The 26554-nt window shown below is 40.9% G+C and overlaps 1 protein-coding gene across 2 annotated transcripts; it reads left to right on the top strand.

Moving 5' to 3' along the window:
• Positions 1-26554, top strand: LOC127956758 (myoD family inhibitor domain-containing protein). 2 transcript variants are annotated; one of them, XM_052554941.1, is made up of 5 exons: positions 1-386; positions 658-819; positions 2720-2851; positions 19786-20079; positions 20298-20816. In XM_052554941.1, the coding sequence occupies exons 2-5, from the start codon at positions 726-728 to the stop codon at positions 20411-20413; spliced, it is 636 nt and encodes a 211-aa protein (XP_052410901.1). In that variant the 5' UTR covers positions 1-386; positions 658-725; the 3' UTR covers positions 20414-20816. The 2 variants fall into 2 exon arrangements, with proteins under 2 accessions (XP_052410901.1, XP_052410900.1); XM_052554940.1 differs by lacking the exon at positions 20298-20816 and adding an exon at positions 24426-26554 and having other exon boundaries at positions 12-386.

Raw genomic sequence — 26554 nt, 5'->3', positions numbered from 1 at the left:
AGGTCGCTAGGTAAACAAACATGCGTGTCTGTAAGACAGACGTAGTCTTTTAACAAACAGTCTCAGTTCACGAACAATTCACAGTCTCAGCTTGAACATCTGAATGCAGCTGGTTGTGATCATCGGAATCCGGATGTGATGAAAATGTTTGAGCTCAAAGTTTCTCCAGCAGCAGCAGCTCGAGCGCGCGGGAGTCTCGCGCACAAACTCATCATTCAGCGTCTACTTGACAGGGATTTTTGTACTGTTTTTGGGAGGAATCAGATAGTTTTCACAGAATTTTAATCGTAAAAACAGACTAGTAAAGAAACATTTTCTAACGGGACTCCGTTTTGCCCGAAGAAAGGATGCGAATAATGGCGTTTGGGAGTTTACATGTTTGAAAGGTAACCAGCAGACTTCGAAATGATTTGCTACACGTTTGGCAAACACAAAATATTGACTTAAGAAGTTGCTAGGCTGTTTAGGAGTGTGTTTGAGGCATTTTGAGTTTCGTTTGTGGAGACAAAAACCTAAGCGAAACTTTCCACTAACTTTAACGACATTTCGCCGTATGACGTCACTCACCCCTTAAGAAAGATATTGGATTTGAGTTTGTTTACTGTAACGCAGTGAATCGGGTTCGCAGTGATTCATAATTTGTTGTTTTTCTCACAGGTTTGAGGGCTGATTGCGTGGGGGATTGTTGTTTTTTTGGGTGTGTTTAGTATCTAAACATCTGGCTCATGTCCTCGGAGACTATTTTGCCTCTGGAGGGGCCTGAAGGGCCAAAAAAGCAGCTACAAGAGGAGACAAACCCACTTCTGTCCAAATCAACAGGTGAGAGACGGGAAAAATCTCAATTTTTGAGATTCTGATTCATATGTATATAATGGAAGTGCGGATTGTTTTATTGTATTGAATGCATGTTTTGAAACATGAATGATGAATTGTATGTTTGTATTGGGGCTGTGACGATTAATGATGGATGCATATTATTATATGCATATAAAGAACTAACAAAAGCCTTTTATGTAATGTTATGACAGTCTCCAAACAATTGTTAATATGGCTTTAGTGTGATAATGAACGTTACAGGTATTTAAACACAGTTAGTCAATTTATTACACTTACAACTGGGAAATCATCAGCAAAAGTCAAACAGTGGTTTTGAATTTATAGCAAATGTGTGTTAAATAGTACAAAGCATGATTAGAGCAGTTTTTATATTTTTATTTATTTTGTCCTTTTTTATTTTTTCAAAGTTTTTTTGTTTTAGAAATATAAAAGAGCATTATGACAATGCCCACTGTAATAACATCAGACAAATTAAAACATTTGCTTCTTGACCCTTATTGCTAATTATTGCATTTGTTTTATCTCCTGATTTTATTTTTTAAGATAATTGATCATAAAATCAGTTATTTGTCTCACTTTACCTGGTATCCCATTCTTGATGAACCCACTTGCAGTAACTGACTTGCATAAATAGCAAGTAGCAAACAGATTCTCTGTATGTATGTTGCGCCAGTAGACATGATAATGTTTTCATTATTTTCCAATAAAGATTGAAGGAGCGCCTTGGTAACTATTAGCAGGAACCACTGCCAATTATAGCTTTTAATTAACTTCCTAGTTGCTTGGGAGATTATCACATGTAAAATAAGCTTGGCCCCCCTCTTCTTTTTATTTTTTTTTTCTTAGGCACTGAACCGTTAACCATCCTATTTATACCAAGCATCATTATAGCACTGTCAAAAAATGGCAAAGTAGGACAAAGTAAGCAATCACAGGCTCCGGTGACAAATGGATTTTTGTAGGGCCTTCAAAGTCTCTCCGTTAAGACTGGATTTCCCTCCCCGGGGACTGTGTATGCTTGGAGAATAGAGCAATTTATTTCAAACTGTAATCACTAAATACAGCGATGCATCACGAGGCTGCTGGTACTGTATGTGCATTTGAGGAGTCATGGCTGGAATAAAGGGTTTCCATTCATCAGCCTCAAGCCCAGATGAAGTGATATCAATCTCTGTATTAGAGCTACTGTATTGTATTGATCTTGTCCCATGATATGCTGTAACGAGGGCTGTAGAAAGGAAAAAACCCAAAACGAAACACTCTAGTCTCACCAAAAGTGAAAACGCACTTCTGTTTGCTGAGTCACATGCTTTATTACCAGCATGCAGTTGAGTGACGGAAAAACACGTTTGTGTAACAGGACTGCTTTGACAGTACTAAATAAATGAGTGGTCGCCTACTGCCTCCATATGAGTGCGGCCACATTGAAGGCCACTTCAAATAGAATGAATTGGAGAAGCATACCGCCTCGTTTACTCTACGGACTTAGAGCTGAGTAAGTTTAAGTGCAGCATTTAAAGGTTGCCTATCTTTTTGTATGCCTATCAGGCAGGTTTTGCTCACAACCATTTCCCAGTTTAGATGAATGCGCTCTTTATGGCTGTAAAAACCTTGGCAGGTATCGTATACCCGGGAGCAGAATCGAGAAAATTAGATCCAGAGTTCTGGCCCAGGCCTACCTGATCCGCCCACATGGTTTTGCAACTGTTCAACAAAGGAATCTGTTTTATCTGGCAAATTAGAGCTCGTCTTTCTATTCTTGATACTGAGGCGAGCCAGTATGAACCTCAGTATTGGCCTTTTGCATGCTTGGCTTCCAGGCAGCTGTGAAGTAGAGCAAAACCTTCTAAAGAAAAATGTTTTTTTTTTTTTTTTTGTCCAGATAAATGCAACAGCTGCACTGATGAATCCTCAGATGCTACAGAAAAATCCCAAACTACGATACCAGGGGATGCCACTTCAGACGGGCAGGATCACATGACCGAGAACCAATCCCATAATGACCTTGTAAGAAGTAAGTGTTAACAAATGTGTGAGTAGTGTAATCCAAACATGCTTGACATCCTTGGCCAGACTCCAGTGAGTTGTTTATGCATATTTTTTGGTGAATGTTGCTCGAAAGTTTAGTATTCAATTGACTGAGAATGAATCATAACTTTCACTTTATACAACTGAAGCAGTGTAACAGATGCCATTTCTACAGAAAAACAGTTCCCTTTAACAATTTTATTGAATCAGAAATGTCTAGTTTTGAACTTTATTTTATTTATTTTTTATCAGTCAGTGATGCGTATATGAAACTGATCTGATTAAAAATGTTTCTCTTGTTGCTAGTCAGTACTTTGTCACAAACTTCAAAGAGTTTGTGTTCTAATCTCATATGGATTATCAACCTTTGTCAGCATTTCCTACAGTTCTGCACCACTGAAAACTGAAGCTTACATCTAAAAAAAACACTGATGTGATTTTAAAACGTTTACTGTGATGATAATTGATTTCAGTATTCACTGCTGTGCTGATATTCTTTGCCTTTGGGGTTAGCTTTGATTTGAGATTACGATAATGAATAATGTATATGTAAGCCCTTTTTGCTTGCTGATTTTAGTTGGTAAGATAATGCTATAGGTGCATAAGCATTGAGTCTTGGTAATTTGTGTGACGTTTTGTGTTGATTAAAAGAAAATGTACTGAAATTGAACCAGCGTCTTTCTATTGCATTGAAGTTGTTACTTTCAGCTGTTCTCCTGCCAAAGTCTCAGAAGCTTAGTGAGCAAGGATATCCCATTGTGGTTTGGCCTTGTTTGGCCTGGATCTGGAAATCAAGGCTGAGAACTTGAATGTACTGAAATAGGTGCTCTCTTACCTGGTGAAGCATAAGGTTGCATCATAAGGATTTTTCTTGTTCTGCTCATACGGGTTTGTGCACTTTAAAAATGTTGAGCTTGATAACATCTCAGAGGTTGTTGTTCCGTATGTAAGATTGAAGTTGGATCAGCTCAGTTGTTGAACTGACTAACTCAAGGCATTGTTTTATGCAAATGAGGTCAGATGGATGTGGAGTGTTGGAAATTCTCACTCATCACTGAGACGGTTGGAAATAATTAGGCAAACAAAGATTTGAAACAAAGGATGTGATTGGAAAATGTTCACCACTTTTGGAGGGGGAAAGTCCTGACACACCTACTTCCCACAGTCCTGTTGTGTGGAAATCTGGTGGACTTCGATAGAAAACTCTTCCCTGCAAGATGCACATTTGACACAAAAATAGCCTGTTTCTAATCTATCAACCTTGTTTCCTCTCTCTCTCTCTCTCTCTCTCTCTCTCTCTTGTTCTTCCTTTTCCTTATCTGTCTCTCTTGCAGTATGCTGACTTTGTCCTAATTTTCTCTCTTGAGATGAGTTTGTACTAGTGATATGCACATACTTTCAAAGGTTTGGGGTCAGAAAGGTTTTTCTTTTTGAAAGAAATGAATAATTTGAATGCTTTTCAGAATGCATTCAGTTGATCAAATGTGATGGTAAAGATATTTCTTTTTCAACTGAATATTGTTCTTTTGGGGTTTCTATGTATGAAAGAAACCTAAAAAAAATGTATCACTGTTTCCACAAATATATTAAGCAGAACTTTTTTTAACATTGATAATAATAAGCAACTGTGCCATCACAGGAATAAATTATTTTAAAATATATTCACTTTTAAAAGTTATTATTAATAAATGATTATAAGTGAATATCTACCCAAGATTCTGTATGTGACCCTATACAATGTATATGAGGTTGTCTGGCCTAGTATGGATGGAGTAGGGTCGTAGGGCAGTGCACTAATTTGATTAGGAAGTATTATGTGATGTTTTAAACCCAGAGCAGGAATCGATAGGAAATCAACTTGACTGGCCACTTTACAACATTTTATCTTATATTTTTACTTTAATTTTCTAGCAGAGTTCACTAAATATGAAGCACGGTTATTCAGCATTGTCCGTTAACTTACATGGGCGAACAGAAATGGACGATGCTTGAGCTATCGGTGTCATTTTGGGCTTCAATAAAGACAATACAGTACAATTACACATCCAGATTCTCACAGTTTCATGTGTGTGGGATGTGGCAGCCTCCTAGCTGAATGACTGAAAAGCTTGTTTTGTCCTGAATGAATTTCAAGAGACTGATGTAATGATCAAGAGGTGCTTAATCACTGAATATTTCACATGATTGTCAGTCATTTTTAGCATTTATATCATTCTGTGCATTCAGTTATGGCAGGAATTTTGTGATCTCACTCAGGGGTATGTTAGGTCTAGGATCAGGTATTTGTGGTTACTTTCATGATTAGGCTTTCCTATTAATTCTCAAAATCAAACCAATATTTCTAAGACAGTACACATGCATTTCACCTGCATTAACTTTCGAAGAGTGCCTTTATTTCGATCATTTTGGGCGGAAAGAGTTGATTGATTCAAGATGCAAATTTTTCAGACCACGTGTTCCTCAGACGCAAGAGCCCATTAGAACAGAGGAGTAATTTTCAAGTGATTACTTAGCCGTGGGTCATGGAATCAAAACTGGAATAAATAGGGTGAAATGCTTGCGCAGGGGTTGATTAAAATGACCATTGTGATTCTACCTCTCTGCTAATTATTTCCTCATTGTCTTGGTGTAGACATATTTCATATGGAAAAATTCCAAGCGTTTCAGTGAGCGTCCTCGCAATTGCCGAAGCTCTTTTGGTGCTCTGCAGATTTATGTGTGTAAAATTTATTTAAATTACCTTAGAGAATAGGTGATCTACACATCTGTGAGCTATAGGTTTCTGATTGTTCTCATTGACCATCAGCTCAGTGTTTTTTCATTCGCAAGGTAGACATTATGGGAAACTGCACTGGGGTTTGAACTATGCGAAGAAGAATAGATTGCAAAGTGGCGTCTGACTGTTAATAAGATGTAGATTTGAGGCCCACGCTTTGATTAACGGTACACCGATGCATGTTTGAGAGCATGAATGCAACCAGAACACAACGCTGCCTTTTCCAGGCAGAAAAGCACTTGTTATGAGAGTTGAGCAGGAGGGATTACTGGTCCTCTAACAGGGTTTTGGCTTCAACATTAAGGTTAAACCCCTTTTCTATTACAGTGATCTCTCGTGATGTGCTCCCCTCCTGCCCTGCATGTTTGCAGGTTCACTGCACCTCTGCTAGGTCATTCCGCCAGGCCTCTGATCACTCGGGGGTGACTGGGGAGCCACCGACCAACTCCATTCAGACAGCGTTCTCGCTACTGCTAAAATCGATACGGCCATCTCCCGTTAAAAAGCCTCTCAGAAACAGACGAGCACCCCTGTCCTTTAGCCTGATTCTTGGGCTTAAGGTCTTGATTGGCACCCCGAAGACAGAGTCCAGTGACCCACAGCTGTCACATTAGTGCAGTTAATGCTGAGATTGAAGCTGAGCAAATAAAGGAACCTTGTCCATAGATAGATATATATTTTTAATAAACTCTCCTAGCTGGATTTAGTTGCCCCTGGAGTGTCTCTGTAAGGATCGCTATATGTCTGGCCTCATGCTGTACAGCCTCCAAGAGATGCAGGCTGCATCTGGATCCTTATGCAAGTCCTTTTTTTTTGGTGGATTTGGTGGAATCTTTGAGTCACCGATGTAACTGAAACTGAAAATACACCCCCAGCCTCCTCACATCTGTGTTGCTGGAGTTTTTGTTTGCAGTCGTCAGGAGGGAGGGTGGAGTAGTCTTCAACGTATGAAGTTTGGCAGCTCCCTCAGGCTCGGTCTGAGTCACGTCATAATTGATCTTTCGAGAAAATGTGGTAGCTGTGTAAAACGGCTAAATCCGTGCAAGATGTGCATTTATAACCGCGTTTGTGAAAAACTTCTGCGTTTATGGCATTCTTCCATTCCATCATGATGGAAACGGATAGAAGGGAAGATGAGTGTTGTTTAGTGTTTCGAAACAAGGTGAAAGTAGGAAAACTTTGGTTTTGGCCTAATTTAGCAGCAACAACAACAAGCTCTTGTAGTGCAATCAGAAGAGCAAGACGATATCAATGTTTACGTAATGGGTTCAATTTGATTATATAAACTTGAATGCAAATCACTATGGATAAAACAGACTTGGATGGGCAAATTCATTTTCTGCCAGCAGGAGGTGCTTTTAGAGTGGGAGAGATAAAGGTTTTCCACTAACAGCTGTACACAAAGCAGTGCTGAGCTCACAAACGCTGCTTTATCAGGCATTACAGGCAAGATGAAATAGAAATGACATTGAACATTTTCTAAAGACACTTGTTTTCCTTGAGCATTATAGTGATATAAATACACCCATGCCGGTTTTGTGCAGTGCTCATGTTTATTCAACGTAGTAAAAGCCTTTTGAAAAATCTATTTGTGGTGGTCCGTTTTTATATTGTGACGGGCCGCCACAAATAAATCAATGTATGGGAACATTTTAAAAAACGCATCTTGAAAAAAAAAAAAAAGCCCTGCCACTTTAGTTCAATGTCTATTTCATTGGCTGTGTTTGAACAAATAAATGTTGCTTTACATAGGTAATGTGTGTGTGTGTGTGTGGTGAAATGTGTTCAATCCAAGGGTGGTTAATCCAAAACCATCTTAATACAGGACTTCCTTAAGATCACAAAGTCAATAAGTATTCATTTGAAAATAGGTTGTGCCTGTTTCATGCTATCATAGGGATTTCTGGAGGGTTTGGATGATTTTGATGGCTAGCACGCCACATAGTGTAAATGCAGATTTGAAATGGAAGTATAATTGATGAAAAGCTCAAGCCTTCACAATCTCTCTCCTTGTCTTTGGAGTTGCCGACTGCCTTATAAAATGTAATTAAGCAGAACAAGGTCCGAAGGGGTTATTTTTTTCCACTCAATCAGCAGCCAAATTACTAAATTTGAAATTAGTAAATCCCAGGCGCCTGGCTCAGCTTGTCATTGTTACAGAGAGATGGAGTGAAAGAATAGGCGAGCGAGAGCGGGACAGACAGTGAATGACTGCGAAAAAGGGTGGCCCTGGAATATTAAACGCCTTCTCAGGTGTCACCTCTCTACGGCAGGTTTCATTCGAAGAGCCAAATTTAAATGATTGTCAGAAAGAATTAAAAGTGTGCTGTAGCACAAAAAAAGCTGAGTAATAGTGACTACCTATTCATCTTCTGCTAGAAATGAGTATAAAATAAGATGTGAGCTACGGTGTCTCTCAGAAATTAGATATTGTAGGGTGCCAGCAAACCGGAGGAGGTGCCGTAATAGAGTTAAAGTAGTTCTGGCATGTGACATTTGGAGCAGCTTCAAAGAACAGGGCAATTACTGTGATCAAGACACACAGTAGTCTCAAATAAATGTATTAAAGACACAAATTGGACACAAATAAATAAATAATAATAATTATATATATATATATATATATATATATATATATATATATATATATATATATATATATATATATATATATATATATATATATATATATATATATAAAATATAGCTGTTGTGCATGAGACAATATCAGGAAAGTTCTGGGTGAACCAGACACCTGTGCAATTTGTACCTTTCGTTTTACACTTTATTTGGTAGGTTTAGAATCATCTTATGTACAAAATGGATCAGGCGTGGCCAATAAATCACCTAAGTGAAAATGTAAATTATTTTACTTCTCTTTTCAGGAGGTAAGACCTTGCCACAGAGTTGGAAGGTCAAGTAGAGTAAACGATTTTTAATATGCTGAAGGTTTTTTTTTTTTTTCTTTTTTTTTTTCTGTCGCAGCCCTTTTTAATAATATTCATTCTACTTTCCTTCCCTCCAACCAAATATGGGGACATCATTTCTACTGAGCGAGTATATTTCTTTGGATTGAAAGGTGTAAGCTTGCCATAGGTGTTTGTTAGGAGAAATGCCACCCCGGGCTGTTTTGGGAGATGGTGGAAACTCCTGGTAGGTCAGTGCACATTTACAAATTAGCATTTCAATCAGAGAGATGGGCCCATGGAGCATTAAACAGTTATTTGTGTTGCATTTATATATACAAGAGCTAAACAAATTCTAATACAGAAATCCTAGACTGAAGGATTATGTTTCCATCTTTTTATTAGTATTTTTCAAATAATGTTTTTTTAATATATATTTGATATTAGAGAATTAGAATTGATCTTTTCATATACATTTAATTTTAAAATAAACATATTATGGATTTATATATTAATAATATTGTCAGTTTAATGTAATTTTATATTTAATTATTTTTTAATTATCATTTTAATATTTTAGTTTTTAGCATTTTAATTTATTTCATTAAAAAAATATATTTATAAAAACCAGAGCTTTAGACTTTCGGCTGATTATATAATTTGTAATAAAACCTGATTAAACTGGGAAGAATCGCATATTATTCTTGTTTTCAGTTATAACTTCACCACCCTACAAAAGATCAAAACATTTAAGCTGAAATCTCCACTAACTTGACCATTTCATCTTCAGATGTTTTTACCCTCATGTTCTCATTGTCGACCAGTACTTTGTGTTTTTTTTTTGCTGGCGAACTCTTTTGTACAGGTAATGATTGTTAGCCATTAGCAGATGATGATAAGAAATGGATGGGGGCTGTTTAGCTGGATGACATGAGTTGACAAGTGAATTAATGTATGTTCCGTTTGATGGGCATCCTAATGGGGCACAGCAAACAGCTCCACTCTTAGGATGAAATATTAAAAGGCCTCGAGCCGCAAAAAAACAGGGACCTACTTTTTTTTTTTTCTGTCTCTCTCTCTTTACCTTTCAGTCTCCATAGAGAGCAGCACAAATGAGAGAACATCCTGCCCTGTCTCACCTCCTTTCTAACATCGCTCCTGCTTGACCGAATTTTCACCGTCTTGTTTATGCCGCTCCACGCTGTTGATGTTCATACATATTCGTTCTTGGGAGGTCCGCCATGCTCTGCTTCCACGTCTTTGGGGTACAATTTTGAATTCTTCCAGCGGAGCTATTTTCTGTGACACCAAGGCAAAGGGGTGTTTATCCACAGTTTTACATAGAAAGCGACTCCATGGTGGTACGGCATCTCTCCTGGGCGTCCCGGCTCACCGTCCCCGCGTGGGGCGTACGCCGAACGTGCGGTGACAAATGGCAATTATATTTGTGTGTTCTTCATGAATCCATCAAACACTGGCCTTTTAAAAATGCTCCCAGGATATTTGAGGCTGTCAGATCCAGGGGACCAAATTGGGATGCTGCTTAGACAGTCAAGAAGCACTCACCCCCTGTTTGGCTCTGATGTGTTTGACAGAGTGTGTAGAGGAATACCATGTATTATTCAACTACAAATGTACACTCTCAACAGTTGTTGATATGTTGGAAGCAGAGCGGTTAGAAGACCAATTTGGACTGTTTTCTTTTCACCCCTCCCTCCCTTCCGCACCATAACATGGTGTTTTAATGGGACCTGTCAGCTTGTGTACAATCACCGATTGAAATACAATGCTTGTTTTTTACGCTTAGTGCAGGTATTCAATTTTTATCACCTATCATACCTTGGGTTGAAGGCAACATTTATATTTTATTGAGGGAGAACTTTTCTTTTGGGTTGCATTGGCCTTTGGGCTTTTGTCAGGCCCATGCGATCCTATCAGTGTGCACCAGATGCCCACAACAATCTCTGTTCTATTGTTCTGGCAACGTGTTGCAATATGCATGTGCAACGTGTTCCTGACTGGGACGCTTTTGAGGCTGTCTGGTGAAGCAGAAGGTAATGTAATGTTGTGATTAAAGATCAGGTCTGGTTCAAATGCTGCAAGAGAGGATCCATAAACCATCACCATTGTGCCCTAGGGCAGCACACTTAACATCAGACCTCTCTGGGTGGACTGTCCTGATGTACAAATATCAGTTAATAGATTATTTCTTGTTAAAAACTGCTGTTGATTTATGTTTTTAAAACTTGATTTTATTTGTAAGTAAGGTAGCTACCAAGCATGCAGTTAGACTATGAAAGAGCTTTTGAGGATTGAGGATTTTAAAACCTCCAAAAAAAAGAAAAAAAGTGCATTATTATAAGTCAATATTTAATTTTTAATTAAATGTGTAAATAAACAGCTTACAGTAACTTTTATTATAAGGACAGTCCTTTGGAGCAACATGATGTAATCTTAAGAAACTCAAGTTCTTTTTCTAACTTCGCTCGGTGTTTCACTATGGGAATCGCTTTGGGCGTGACCAACTACGGAAGCTCCTATGCCACCACGTCTGTCTTTGACAGACAGGTCGACCTGAGATCAGGCTCCGCCCCCACCTATATTACTCAGGTCGACCCCTACGAAGTCATTCTCGCTTTCTTCCCGTGAGGGACTACAAGCTCTCTCAGCAAGTCCGAACTTTTCGCTGATTTCGCTTAACTGTTCAACTGGCGGGCCGTCATTGGAGTACGCTACCGAACGCGACATCAGTGGATTGGATTGGTACTGTGTTGAGTGTCACACCGAATAGTGTCCGCGTCAAGGCGAGCTATTCTGTTCAGATTATCGCGTGTTATCACGACGATAGGATTTTCAGTGGTGTCAAGCCACCATAGGCTTTACGCGTCAGGGCGAGCCGCGAAAAGGGCTAACTACCCTGTGAACCATTAATCGGACTAACGTGTTACGACGAGTCTTCGAATCTCTCTTTCTCTCTCCAGCCGTCATGTCGACAGTCATTACCCCAGCCAAAGGGAATGAGTCGAAGAAGGAACCCGCACCCCGCCCGTGTCCATCATCATGTGGAGCAACCGTCTCGGGCAGGGATCCCCATCCCATGTGCATTGTGTGCATGGGCGCCAAGCACGCTCAAACGTCGCTTGCGGACCCACAAACGTGCGTTCACTGTGCGTCATTGCCGGTTAAAATTTTGGAGAGAAGGCTGAGAGTGGCGGTGGCTAGTCAGCAGGACCCATGTCTGGCTGGAACCATCGCGAAAACTAAGGCTAACGATCATCAGCGAGCTACTACGACGAGCTGGGCTGAGATGATGGAAGCCGAATCCCCGGATATGCCTCCTCTGTTCGATGGCCTTCTCGCACACGAGGATGAGGAGCCGGGAGACGAGGACGCAGAGGGCGATGCTAACTCTGACCTCCTCGACTTGGACATGGACGAAGAGGAGGAGGAAGACAACTCTCTCTTCCCTGTCCAGCAGTCTAGACCTCCTAGCGCGACTGACACTGGCTCGCAGGCAGACAGTAACCTGCACGAGGTATGCAAGCGAGCCGCGGCAAAACTGGGCCTAGCGTGGCCCGCGGCCCAGGATTCAGAGGGAGCAGAGAGGGACCTTTATGACGGGAAAAAGCTACCGCCTGCTCTAACCACAACGAGACAACTCCTACCCGCCGTGCCGGCGTGCATGAAGGAGATGTCCCGCCATTGGGGTAGCCCCTTTAAGAGCAAGCTCCCGACCAAGGGATGCTCTAAACTTGAGATCCAAGGAATGGGAGAGCTGGGGCTGGCCGGACCCCCAGCGATAGAGTCTTCAGTGGCCTATCACCTCCATCCATATCGTCGACCTATTTCTGCCTCTTCCCAAATTTCGCTGCCGAACAAGATGGAGCGCCTGACCGCGTCCATCTATCAGAGGATGTACAAGTATGCGGCGCAGTCAGTGTGCTCGCTGAACGCGGTGACTTTACTGTCAGCGTACCAGGCGGAGATTTTGGAGGAGATGGGGCGACAATTAGATACAGGAGTGCCGAACCCAGCTCTCTGGGACGAGATATGTGTGGTAAACGACCTAATTCTCCGCTCTTCTCGTGGCGCGGTTCAGGGCTGTGGCCGTGTTATGGGCTTGGCCGTTTCAGGTGAGAGAGCGTTATGGCTGAACCTGTCTGGTTTAGGCGACGCTCAAAAAGCTGAGGTGATGGACGCTGCGTTCGACCCAACTAAGGGCCTTTTCGGACCAGCTCTCGAGAAAATGAGAGAAACCAGCACCCTCAGGAAACAGGAGGACGAGGCTTTTAACCTCTGTTTACCGCGCAAGCAAACACCGCGACCACCCTCTCAGCCAGCACGGCAAGGTTTTGCAGCAGCCGCTGCGGCGAGAGGAAGGCAGACGGGAGCTAGGAGTGTGAGACCGCCTCCCAGCGGACAGCAAGTGGGCTATCGTCCGAGATCTGATGGCTCCGGACCCGGGGGGAAACATTCATTTGCGGCCGCGGCGGCGAGAAACCGCCCACCCCACCCCGAGGATCGGAAGAAGAAGCGTGCGACCTGACACGCGAATGTTCCCCGTCACTTCTCTCTCCGCCCGCAAAGAGAAAGAGGGGGTCCAGCCCTGTTGTTCTCAGTTCAGTAAGGGCTCCAGCTATAAGCAATCAAGTTCAAAACGTTCTCAAGTGTCACCAAGCACTTACACTGGGTTTTCAAACGCCCATCAGTTCAGGGGAATGTTTAATAAAAAATGCATTATCGCATCCAGGCCACAGGCTGAGGGCGACGTGCTCCCCCAACTCATTAAACACAATAAATGTTTCACTATCGCAGCCAGGCAGTCAGCCGAGGGCGATAGATTGCAAAAAAATCCAAACATTGAGATGTGTATCCCTAGCCTCTCCGCTGGAGGGAGCGCGCGCACCTCCAGAAGGGGTCAGCGCGGAGACGGTAATGACGTCATCAAAACGCGCCGGCGTTGGGGAAGTATACAGGGGACCTCTCTCGGCTCGCATACTCAGTTGGCGCGCATGCGCAGCTCATCCGTGGGTTGTAAACACGATTTCACGGGGATACAGGCTTCAATTTGCCATGAAACCACCCAGATTCAATGGTATAATAGCCTCAGCGGCCGAGGGAGAGTCAGCTCGCGTCCTGACGGCCGAGATAGACTGTCTTTTAGAAAAACGAGCCATCAGAGTAGTGCCAAAGGAAGTGAGCTGTCAGGGCTTTTATTCCCGTTACTTTGTGATCCCAAAGAAGGGGAGCATATCTCTGCGTCCAATTCTAGATCTCCGTGTGTTAAACAAGCACCTACGGAAATATTCATTCAAAATGTTGACACACAAGACACTTTGTCGATCCATCCGCCAGAACGACTGGTTTGTGACGATCGATCTGTCAGACGCGTATTTTCACATAGATATTTACCCGTCTCACAGGAAGTATCTCAGGTTTGCTTTTCGAGGCACTGCTTACGAATTTCAGACAATGCCCTTTGGTCTGTGTCTAGCACCAAGAGTATTCAGCAAATGTGTGGAAGCAGCACTTTTCCCATTGAGAAACAGGGGGATAAGAATACTGTCGTACATAGACGATTATCTGATTTGCGCCTCGTCGAAAGAGCAAGCAATCAAAGACGCAGATATGGTGTTACTGCATCTCAACAGCTTGGGATTCAGAATAAACATGGAAAAGAGCCGCTTAGAGCCAGCTCAGCACGCAGAATATCTGGGGCTCAGTATAAACTCCCTCTCTTATCGAGTCACTCTGACAGAGAGGAGGATCGCGTCATTCACTCAATGTCTCTCCCGTTTTCAGAGGGGGAAAGTTGTCCCGTTCAGACTGTGCCTGCGAATGCTGGGCTTAATGGCTTCAGTGATATCTGTAGTACGACTGGGACTACTAATAATGAGAGACTTTCAGCGCTGGGTCGCGCATCTGCGTCTGTGTTCTCGGCGTCATCTCAACCGACAGGTGAGAGTGACGTATGCGTGCGTCAGAGCGCTCAGACGTTGGAAAAGCCCCGCGACCCTCAGATCGGGGATTCCCCTGGGGGCAGTGTCGTCGAGAGTCACTATGACGACGGACGCATCATTAAAGGGCTGGGGAGCGGCTCTAATGGGCAGAACTGTGAACGGCGTTTGGCCCCCTCAGCTAATTCACAAACACATAAATTACTTGGAATTGTTGGCAGTGTTTCTAGCGCTGAAACATTTTCTGAGCTTCATCAGGGGTCAGCATGTTTTAGTGAAAACAGACAATTCCACAGTGGTTGCTTATATCAACCGACAGGGAGGCACACGCTCTCTTCAGCTGCACCAGCTGGCAAAAGAGCTGATTGTGTGGTGCGACATAAGTCTTTTATCCATCAGGGCAACCCATGTTCCAGGGATATTGAACAGGGGGGCAGACTTGTTGTCCAGAGGAAATCCCCTGTACGGAGAGTGGAAGCTTCATCCCCAGGTGGTGAAGCAGATATGGCAGAGATACGGCCAGGCGGTCGTAGATCTCTTCGCCTCGCAGGAAAACGCCCAATGTCCTCTGTACTTCTCTCTGGCAGACGGAAATGCACCATTGGGTGTGGATGCTTTAGCCCACCAATGGCCAAATGTCCTGCTGTATGCATTTCCCCCTCTGAGCCTGATTTCACCCACTCTAGCCAGGGTGAGGGAAATGGGATTGTCGCTGATACTGATAGCCCCACGTTGGCCTTCCAGACCTTGGGTGGCCGAGATTGTTCAACTACTGTCGGGTCAGCCGTGGCCCCTCCCTCCCCGGAGGGACCTCCTGTCACAAGCGGGGGGGGAAATCTACCATCCTCACCCAGACAGGATAGCTCTCTGGGCCTGGCCCGTGAAAGGTGGAATTTAAGTGCAGCAGGTCTGCCCCCATCGGTCATACACACTATACAGAGTGCAAGAGCCTCTTCCACTCGTTCACTGTATAGTAATAAGTGGCGAGTCTTTGATGAATGGTGTGGACGGATTCATATTGTCCCTTTTCAATGTTCAGTGAGGGACATTTTATGTTTCCTGCAGGATCTGCTAGATAAAGGGAAAGCTTTTTCTACAATAAAGGTATACTTAGCGGCTATATCTGCTTGTCATGTGGGTTTTGGTGACAAGACAGCAGGTCAGCACCCTTTAATAAGTCGATTTATGAAGGGGGCACGACGTAAGAGTCCAGGGGCCAGGCGAATGGTCCCATTGTGGGATTTGTCTACAGTCTTAGAGGCCCTTTCTCAACACCCTTTTGAGCCATTGGAAGCTATAGGGTTAAAGTTTCTCTCGCTCAAGACAGCACTACTGTTAGCGCTGGTGTCAGCTAAGAGGGTGAGTGACTTACAGGCACTGTCGGTCAGCCCATCTTGTCTGCAGTTTTCTGCAGGGTTTACAAGGGTTTCCTTTCGCCCTAACCCGGCGTTCGTACCTAAAGTAGTGGATTCGTCATATAGATGTCAAACTACAGATCTTGCAGCTTTTCACCCTCCTCCGTTCTCTTCTCCAGAGGAGGGGAGGTTGAATGCCTTGTGTCCTGTACGAGCACTTCGTGTGTACGTAGAAAGGACAGCAGGTTTCAGGAAAAATGACCAACTGTTCGTGTCATGGGCTACTCCTCACAAGGGGAAGCCATTGTCACGTCAGCGACTGTCCCACTGGATTGTAGAAGCTATTTCCTTAGCATATGCATGCAGAGGTTCCCAACCTCCCGAGGGCTTAAGGGCCCACTCAACTAGGGGCATGGCGACATCATGGGCCTTACTCAGAGGTGTTTCGGTCCAGGAGATCTGTGCTGCAGCAAGCTGGGCCACACCGCACACTTTTGTGCGATTTTATAGACTGAACGTGTCTGAGCCATCCTTAGCTCATGCAGTGTTAGGAGTCAGCACGTCAAGTCCCATATGATTGGTATAGCGTATGTTGCAATCCGGGAGTGGTCTATATCTCCCATAGTGAAACACCGAGCGAAGTTAGAAAAAGAACGATGGGTTACTTAACGTAATCCCAGGTTCTTTGATAACAGAGTGAGGTGTTTCACCAACACTTCCCTCCTTGCATAGGAACGGGAAGAAATCTCTCTTAATGACTTCGTAGGGGTCGACCTGAGTAATATAGGTGGGGGCGGAGCCTGATCTCAGGTCGACCTGTCTGTCAAAGACAGACGTGGTGGCATAGGAGCTTCCGTAGTTGGTCACGCCCAAAGCGATTCCCATAGTGAAACACCTCACTCTGTTATCAAAGAACCTGGGATTACGTTAAGTTACTCATCGTTATATATATGATTTTTCTTTCTTTTTTTTTTTTTTAAAGGGGTCATATGATGGGATTTTTAATTTTTCCTTTGAGTTGTGTGTGTGAGTGTGAGTGAGAGAGAGCGCGAGAGAGATGGTCAAACAGTGGAGTCAGCTGTTTTAACCGTCCGTGGCTTGTGTACTGAAAACACTTATGGGCTTCATGATTGCGTCTGTCACGCGACTCTGTTCCCCTTTGGGGTTTGAACTGATGGTAAAATTAAAGACATTATTAACTGTCTTTACAATTACTTTTAAAGGTGAAGCTCACGATTATGGAAAGGCGGGTAACATTTCCGATGAGTGCTTGTGGTGTTCGCCCAATTGCAATGCACTGGGTCAGTTGGCCAATCAGAGCAGACTGTGCTTGTCGGAAGGAGGGGACTTTGTAGAAAACGATGTGTTTGAGAGAGGCGGGGCATAGAGGACCTACTGTAATGTACAGTAAAATGTGTTTTTTGTTTTCATTAAAGCATATCAACATATTCTGTTACACAAATACACAAAATAACGATATTTAAAAAGCATCATATGACCCCTTTAACTTAAAAAAGCTTGATTAAAAATGTTCTTGGAGAAAAGACCATTTGTGACCCTGAACTAGGGCTGGGCAGTATATTGAGTTTGTATGATATATAGATATTTTCTTTATAAGGGATTCGATATCAGACAATACCATATATATCAATACACAGTAGTTTGATACAAGAATGTCTGAAGATATAGCGGAGGACAAAGACTGAGGTGCTGTGGAGAAAGTGCATAATCCAATTTGTTCTAAACATGTGACAAGCTTCATATTAAGGCCTTTAAAAACTGCTAAGATATAGTTTATGGTTGCGTTTCGCATATTAGTTTAAGCAGCTCGGCCCATTATATGCTCTGACAGAAGGGCTGCTTGTGCCGCTGACACTAGGCTGCTTGTGCTGTTTAATGTGTTTGAGATGTGCTGTCACTGGTATATTCCCCATCTGTAAATGTAAGAAAGCCATGAAAATATTTATATTTTTTCTGTCAGAAGTGTATGAACCTCCTGCTTTGGGATTCTCTGCTAAACTTCACAGTCTTTAGTGAACAAGCACTGCCGCTCTTGCGCGCCATACAGACAGAGCTCAGGATGTTAGGAGCGCAATAATTCTGACTAAAATATACACTTTGTTGAAATATATGTAGTTGGACAATAAAAGTATATTTTAAAACTACAAGTCTAGTTTTATGATAACACTGACTGTAATGGAGTAATCAACATAGCTTAACATTGTTTTGTTGGACAACATCGGTCGGTAAGTGAAATGTGTGTATGTACGGCTATATATAATATATAGTAGTCAACATTTGTAGTGGATCAGAAAAGTTCATCAAAGTTGTCCTAAGACCAGAACACATTTTGTTTTAGGTTTTAGGCAACTTTGATGAAAGGTTTTGTTCCAATTCAAATTTTGACTAGTGTATATTAAATTCAGATTTAGTTTTAATACAAATATAAAATTGAAAATAAGTAACACTTTTAAGCAATAGCCAAAAAAAAAGTTTTTCTTTACTTACTGAAATATAATAATTTGAAGTTGATTTAAATTTGAATACATTTAAATAATATAAATATTTTTTGAAAAATTATTTTAAAAGCTCATTTTTATGTAAAAAAATTCAAATATTGAATTAAATATTTGATCTAATATTTATTGTGTTTTTATTAGCAAATTAACTAAAACATTTTTAAATAGTTTTAGTTAACAATAACAACACTGACCAACACCCATCTAGTCTTGAGTTTTGGTGACCATTGCTCCACACTTTGTATAGTGATTATTAAATATACAAAAATTAATTGAATCATAATTAAACAAATGAAGCCTCTTGATAGCCAATAGAGTATCCTTTTGGTTCTCTACATGTGTTTGAAAGTGTTATCGCTTCTGTTTGCTAGCTGTAGTGTACATGCAGATAGACAGGTGGCTGATGAGGCTGCCATGGGCTGTTTTTAATTGTGTTATTTTACATTCCCCTCAGCGTCTTCCCAGGATGATATGTTGTTATAAAGAGGTGGGCTGGATTTCTTCTCTTGTTAACAATAATAGCACAGTCAGTGTGGACCTCCCATCAAAAGAAAAAAGTAATTAAGAGAAAACTCATTTCACATGCTCGGAGAATTTCAGTTGTCGCTGCCTTAAAACACACCACACGAAATGCAAAGATCATTGCATAAAAGCCAGAATAAAGTAAAAAAAAAAAAAAGAAATAAGGGAAAATGTTGAATAATTCAAAGAAGCTCAATAAACATGATGTACGTATCCTGAAGGAGAACGCAGAAGACTCCCAGCAGAGCTGAACACACACTAGTGTCACTAAAGGTCCTCACTTTGCCATGGCTACTGTTGCATCAGATAGAGCCTCTCAGTTCAGAATCCGACCTTGTCATGTGTGTCACATGTACGAGGACTGATAGCACCTGGTTTTATGGAAGTGCGTATTTAGGTTATGGAGCTCATAGTGCTAGGATTGGGAATTTAGAACTGTTATTTTTATATAAAAATAAATAAAAATACAATCAAGCACTGTTGCGTTTTCCCTTGAAATTACTAAATTATATTAATTATAATTAGCTCATTAATAAACTGGGATTAAGTGCAATTGGAATGGGAGACAGAGTCCTTATTTCAGTTTTCTACAGGGCATGATGGAACATATGAATCCTCTGTGTAAAGTTTGTGATTAACATTTTGGTGAATTTTTGCTAAATAAAAAAAAAATCATGGGTTTGTTTTTTTTTTTACTTGAAATTTATTTTGAAGTTGTCATTCAAGTTTCGCCATAAAGTTATTTTCTTGTTTTATTTGTTTAATATTGCAATAAAAGCTATAAAAGGCCAGTAATTCAGCCAAAACACCATATTACCAATCCAGCTGTGAAGTCTCTCTGGTCCAAACCGATGATTACAAAAAAATCTGTCTCTTTCTCTTTAGCTCAACCTCAGCCTCTGCCCCAACCAGCAACATCGCTGCAACATGGCATCGACGGAGAGGCTGCCAGACAGCAGAACGGTCTGCACACAGTGCTAGGTAACGGCCACGGCACACCCCGCGGGGTCACACAGCCACCCTCTGCCGGTCCCACATCTGAGTCCAGGAAGCACCCGTCACCTGTCTCGCACCGCATGCAGAGAAAGCTTCGCTCTAGTCTGTCGGTCCACAGCGACAGCAGCAGAAGGAGCAAAAGCAGCTCTACGGGTTCCCATAAACCCGGCTCAACTCCAGAGGGTATGTGATATTCTACACGCAAACATACACTCGCACACAAACTTTATGTGCTTGCAGATTTCTTATCCTGGTCTTCCCCTCCCTTCGTCTAACCGCAACTAATATGTGACTTTTCTGTTCTGTTTCCCATAAATGCACTGCTTTATCTAATCCTTCATAACTCCAACTAGATTGATCTCTTTATTTCTGTGGTGTTGTATTGTCTTACAAATGGGAAGGAAAAACAGTAGGCCGAGCTGAAAAAAGCAGCTTGCACATTGTCAGGTGTGATGGTAAGAAGAGGGCAGTAATGAAGGAGATCGCTGGTGCATTAGTAATGGTCACCAAGGTGTGACCTTTTAACAAGACTTCGGAGAGCGGGCGGTCTGCCATGTGTCAACCCCACCTCAGCAGGGGCTGACGCTACCTTCTCTCACAGTATCCTCTCATTAAGACCGGCTCTCAGCCTTGCTCCTGTGTACCAGCGAAGCTTTTCTGGCTCATGTATTGCGGTTTCTTTACTGCGTGATGTTCAATCATGCCTGTCTGATACCATAACCCGTTTAAATCAAGCAAAGTCTTGCACTTGCTGAGCACTTTGGATTTTCTGTAAAGCACTTTGTATGTTTTCTATGTTTCATTCAATGCCACCTAGCATTCATCTGAATTAGAAGAGATAATTTGGGAATCATCATTCTGAATGGCTCGGGATGCCAACAGTGACTGTACTTAACCCAAAAGCATTTAAAAATATAAAATAGCTTGACGAGTGTGACTTTTTCCTGCTGATGTGTTTCTGGAAGTTCAGGAAAAGTCCAGGAAAAAAGAAGTTCTTTTTTTAATTTTAAATGAATTTAGTTAGTTTATTCACTTATTTATAACCGTCTATGCTCTATGCATAGTACGTTGTTGATGTTTCTTTTGCTACAGTAGTTGGTTTTATTAAGAGAAGATTTTCTTGTACTATGTTCATTGGACTGTACTTGATTTGTATTTCTAAAAATAATTTGACTAATACAGGCTTACATGCAGGTTGAAACATCAATTTGTTTCTATATTTTTAAATGTTTGTTTACTTTAATATTAAAATGCATTTATTATAAAAGTAACCTTAGGCACACACACTTACTGGGGGACACATGATCCTGTGTGTGTGAGCAGGCAGGAAACTATGTGAAAAATTTCCAAGACTGGAAAGTTTTCAAAAAAATGTATCACTGATTTGCGAGTAGGAGCCTACTGCGAGGTGTGTGTAGCATCGTTATCATCTTCCCACTGATTTAACAGAAATGTGTATCTTAAAAGGCGTCATAGTTTTCACATCTTAATTGGAGGGGGGGTGGGTGAACAGTTCAATAAGTCTGTCTCATTACAGCTTGTGTGCGTGCGTGCGTTATTTGTAGAACTGTGTTTTGAATCAATATGTTCTCTCTCAAGTAGTAATTTCCCCCTGGAAAACAGCAAGCTGTTGTGTTTTAATGTTTACACGGATTACCATAATCTGTTTGCCTGTGAAATTAGCCTCTAAACAGCCTGGGAAGCTGAAGAATAAAGCTTTGCAAGATCTCTGCTCAGGGGATTGCGATTCCTCCTGTTCTTGGCCGCCGTCGCCGCCTGCGATAACAGCAGAAAATCAACTAATTGAGAGATCTTTTGTTCTGTTGCGGGTGGGTTAGGACCTTGAGTGATGGTGTGTTTGTGATTGTGTTGTGTTGTAAGCACGCAGTCGTCTAAAATCCCTCTGACAAATTCAATTAAGGCTGCGGGGTGTACGCAGAAAGCTAGCACGGTCATTAGCGGTGCATCGTAATGCCGTGTTTTCCCATTTTTGCAGCTTCCCTAGCGTATCTGGATCTCTCTTTCAAAAAGTTTACTGCTCTCACTTCCGTATTGACTGCAAATTAACTGCTTTTTTATTTTATTTTATCCCCCTCTCATTTGGTCTCTAAAGCCGCCATGTACGACCAATGGAGCAGTCAGTCTTTCTTCATTTGAACGTTCCCACACCGCTCGCCGGCCTGTGACTCTTCCAGCTTGTTTTATGTCAAGCTGCCTTTCTTTTTGATGTTAGCCTTTGGAGTTTTCCAGATGTCTCGAACTATTTCCTCCAAGGCGCTGGGGCTGTTTTTGGCCTGGTGGATTCTGGGCATCCTTCGCTCGGGCTGACATTAAACATGAACCCTCTCTTTGGGCCGGTGTCGGTTTTGCAGCTGAGATAAGGCAGACTGTCTCCTGTGTACATTACACAGACTCTCATTCCTTAAGATTCACACTAATCGCTGCTGATAAATTATACATCCAAGGGAATTCATTATGTACTGTAGCTTTTAAATCCGTTTCTAGAAAGAAATTGTTAGATAAAAAAAAAGACAAGAAAAATAGAGTGAAAGAATCGATGTGGACATGGGTAATTTTTCATACTTGTTTAATAGAATGGCACAGGGTTATTATAGTTAACTTAAACTATATAAAAAGTTATCATTGCTTGATATAAATTGAACTTTAAATAACATCAAAAAAACAACAACAACTTTATTTCAGCTAGTTGCCAAAGCAACATTTTTCACTTGTTTAACTTAATATGCTTAAATTCATACAAATCTAAAAATTAAAATTGTATCTCAAGGATACTAAAATAACACCGGTATGGCGCAAATGGAACCACTATTTAATTCATGACTAATCAAATAGCAAGCATGCAATTCTTGATTAATATGTATCGTATATAAAAGTACTTTATTTGTAAATGGTTGATGTGGCTGTCCTATAAGTTGGCATGGGCGAAATCTAGAAGTACAGCTGTTTGACCTTTCAGAAAGCTGGTGTTTTAAGCCTTTGGTGGGCCTGCATGCAAACTTGTTTCATGTTCAAACACTGTCCAGGCTGCACAGCACCACCGCTGGTCAGCTCCAACGCCTACAAAAAAAATCACTTTGATCAAACAAACATGAACATCCAGTGGTCTTCAGGCATCGTCCTTGCTCTCTCTCTCCCCCCCTCCTCACCAGAGCCCAATCAAACCCAGCGATCTCTCTGACAGCTCACCACGGACTGATGAAAGCCATGCAAATTCAGGTTTTAGGCTGATAACGATACACAACACATCGCTGTGATTTCTCCAATGCACCACAGTTTGGGTTCTACAGTTGATTAGAGGTCCGAGCGGCACGTCCAGGCTGGTAGGGGTTCACTGTTATTCTCTACGGCACTGTTTATGCGGAAGCGCAATGTGTGCATCTTTCTGCTTATTGAAGCTGTAATGTTAGTTTGAGTGAAAAATGTTCTCTTTTTACATTGACATTTTGTTGTAGTTAGGTTTTTCTGTAATTCACATTAACTTTGTATGCCCTGTACATATTACCACACTACAGTCTGATTGTAAAGTAAATCAGAGTATTTACCTCAACTGAGAGAGGTAAGGTTTCAGCCTTTAAGTCCTCTACATAAAAAAAAAAAAAACACACGGAACACAGAAAATGCTAGTAAATAGTTTTATTTATTTACGTATCCCAACAAACTGCTGGCAAGCGCTTTGACAAAACCCCCTTTTTACCTATACAAACAGTTAACAGTTGGACAGATGGTTATTTTAAAACAATATATATTCACGAACAGGCCACTTGGCTGCCTGGTTACTCTATGTAAATACATTAGTTTTTTTTTTTAGTTTTTTTTATTTTATAATTTTTTAGTTTCCTAAAAGATGCTCGGCTAGTGCTCCTGCAAAACTGTGTATCCATGTCATCTTAAACAACAGTAATTTGGCATCGAATGTGGTGGCCCTCTGAGAGGAAGGTTAAATGTTAATCAGAGATAAGCGAAACGACAGCATTAACACGCCAATTTGCTGGCGAAAATGTTGGACGCTGTTAATCAGCTTTACGTGACCAACCCTGTGCTTTTGCATGATAATAACCCCATTATTCACAAAGCTACTAATCAACCCAAAAGTGGAATTCATTCCTTTTGAATTTCTCTGATTCCTCTTTTGCTCTCACCGCTGCTAAACCACCGTCTTCACCTCCTTCTCACACATACAACACACATACTGTTACCCCGTATTACTAATACTAATATATTATAATATAATAATACTAATATAAAAAAATGTAATAAGATTTTGCTTTAAAACATAAAAAATAAATATTTACCCTTTTAAATGATTTAATATTAAGGAAAATTTTTGTGAATTTGATTATAAAGGTGAAGTTTGTAGTTTTTGCACCACTGGCAACAGCAAAATGCATAGCAAATATCATTGTGTGAAATGTAGAACACTAAATAAAAAGAATTAATAAAATTTTTTTATGTTTATTCAATTCTTTTGTTTTTTTTCTGCTCTGCCCACTGCAATACTCTGAGAGCAGACTGCTGTGTCCACTGCATCCTGGCCTGCCTGTTTTGTGAATTTCTCACTCTGTGCAATATGGTGGTGACTCAGGCATCGTGCGGCACCTGCACGTCCGAAGCCTGTTGCTGCTGCTGCTGCGCAGACGACCTGGGAGACGACTGCAACTGCCCTTGTGACATGGACTGTGGCATTATGGATGCATGCTGTGAGTCCTCGGACTGCCTGGAGATCTGCATGGAGTGCTGCGGGATCTGTTTCCCGACATAAAAGCCCTGATACATGTGGGCCAAAGCCAGGACAGATGTTAAGAGAGGGAGTGTGTTTGTGTCTGTGACTATGTGGGAGTGAGATCTATGGAGTGTTTTCTATTCACACTTCTGAAAAATCTGTTCCTTAGCTCAAGATGACCATAAAGGGACTAAAATACATGACATACTTCACGTATCCTCGTAGACTAAAAAAATGCATAAAAACATAGATATTCAGTGCTTTATATTAAATGCTTTAATGTATCGGAGCTTGTTCTATTTACTGTTTTTACATCTCTTTGCAAATGTTTTTTGACATTATGTTTTTAAAGACACTTCACACTTTATAATTTTAAAAACTTGCAGATGTTGAAATTAAAACGGTAGACGTCACACAACTTGAGGTCGTGCTGCACATCACTGTAATTTGAGAGAAACGCAGCACTTTCACACTGTCAGAGGTCAAACCTTTGTGGGTGTTAACTGGGATTCTTATTTTGAACTGCTTCTGAAAAACAGGGAGGGCTGTTTAAATGATGCCAAATTTCGTAGTCTTTATTTAAACTGTCTACTGTAGCTCATTTAATTAAATGTCCCTAAGTTCTTGAAACGACATGAGCAGTTAGCTTGCTGTTGCTTTAAAGAAATGAACACAGATGAACTGGATACACAGAATAGTGTAGAATGCAGATGCCGAAATCCACTTTATGCAAGATTTTTCGTAACTCTACAAGTTACGTGTAAACTTGACTTTTTGTTTTTCTTTATTAAGCCTTTGCTAAAGATACCCTATAAAAGCACCTTTTTGCTTTAGTACTTACGTGAATACTAAATACACTATGGCATAGTGTTATTTTCCTTGACTGTTAAACCATACATGTAGTTCAGATTGCATTGCCTAAGGCCTTCTTGTGAATTGTACAAAGCTGGCATTTGTCGCCATTATGTAAGCTAATGTTAGCATCACAACGTTAACACAGTTGGTTTTTTGTTCATAGTGCCCAATGCCTTCGGTACGCCGTGCGTTTGTGATTCGTCTGACTCATCTAGTAAGAACTGCTCATGACATATTTGCCAAACTGCACTTCAGAACACCGTGTGACTGAACTGACCTGAAAAATTCAACTGAACCCGGTTCAAAACAAACAACTTTACCTCTATAGACTTTACCTCTCCAAAATCAGACTAGTTCTTGTGTGTCTTTTGACGAGACTCACTTTAAAAACAACTTACATAGACTGGCTCTTTTACACTGAAAATATGCAAAGTATAATTGATTTAAGATGCTTAAAGTTTGTTACTGTAAAGGCTTTTCAAATGAAAGAGATGCATTTTAATAGTAAGCAAACTAAAACTCATGTTATTTCCTTGAGGTTTTAATCTCCAAATTAATTTGAAGGAATTTCTTATTTATATATATTGAAGAGAAATTGAAAAATGCACATAAATAGATCAGTACAAAAATCTATACATTGACAAATAAATGGATGTAAAATCTCCCTGTTCAGAGCAAAACAACTATTTAATAAATAAAGACTAAGATGAAAATAGGCAGTTATTTAAATTTAATTGCAACACAAATGTGTCTTCAAATCTGTAGCTAATTACAATATCAGAAGAGCAGACAAAAATGTAATAGTCTATTAAAAAAAAAGCAATCTTTTCACATATAAAAAATCAGGTGCCATAATTATGGAACTTATTTTTTTTTTTAAGAATGTGAATAGAGCTTAGCATTTTTTATCTGTATTCATACTGTATTCAGCCCATTTTGATGTTTGTGTTTTTCCTCTTTGTCCTCAATTCACTTTTTAAATGTTTTCAGTATGTACCAAGGGTTGTTTTGTTAATGGACCATCAACATTGCAATTTTCTAAAAATAAAATGTTAAACTGGA

Source organism: Carassius gibelio, chromosome B4, assembly GCF_023724105.1.
Source record: "Carassius gibelio isolate Cgi1373 ecotype wild population from Czech Republic chromosome B4, carGib1.2-hapl.c, whole genome shotgun sequence".
Lineage (NCBI taxonomy): Eukaryota > Metazoa > Chordata > Actinopteri > Cypriniformes > Cyprinidae > Carassius > Carassius gibelio.
The sequence above is the reverse complement of the archived record's forward strand: the minus strand, read 5'-3'. Positions and strand labels throughout refer to the sequence as shown.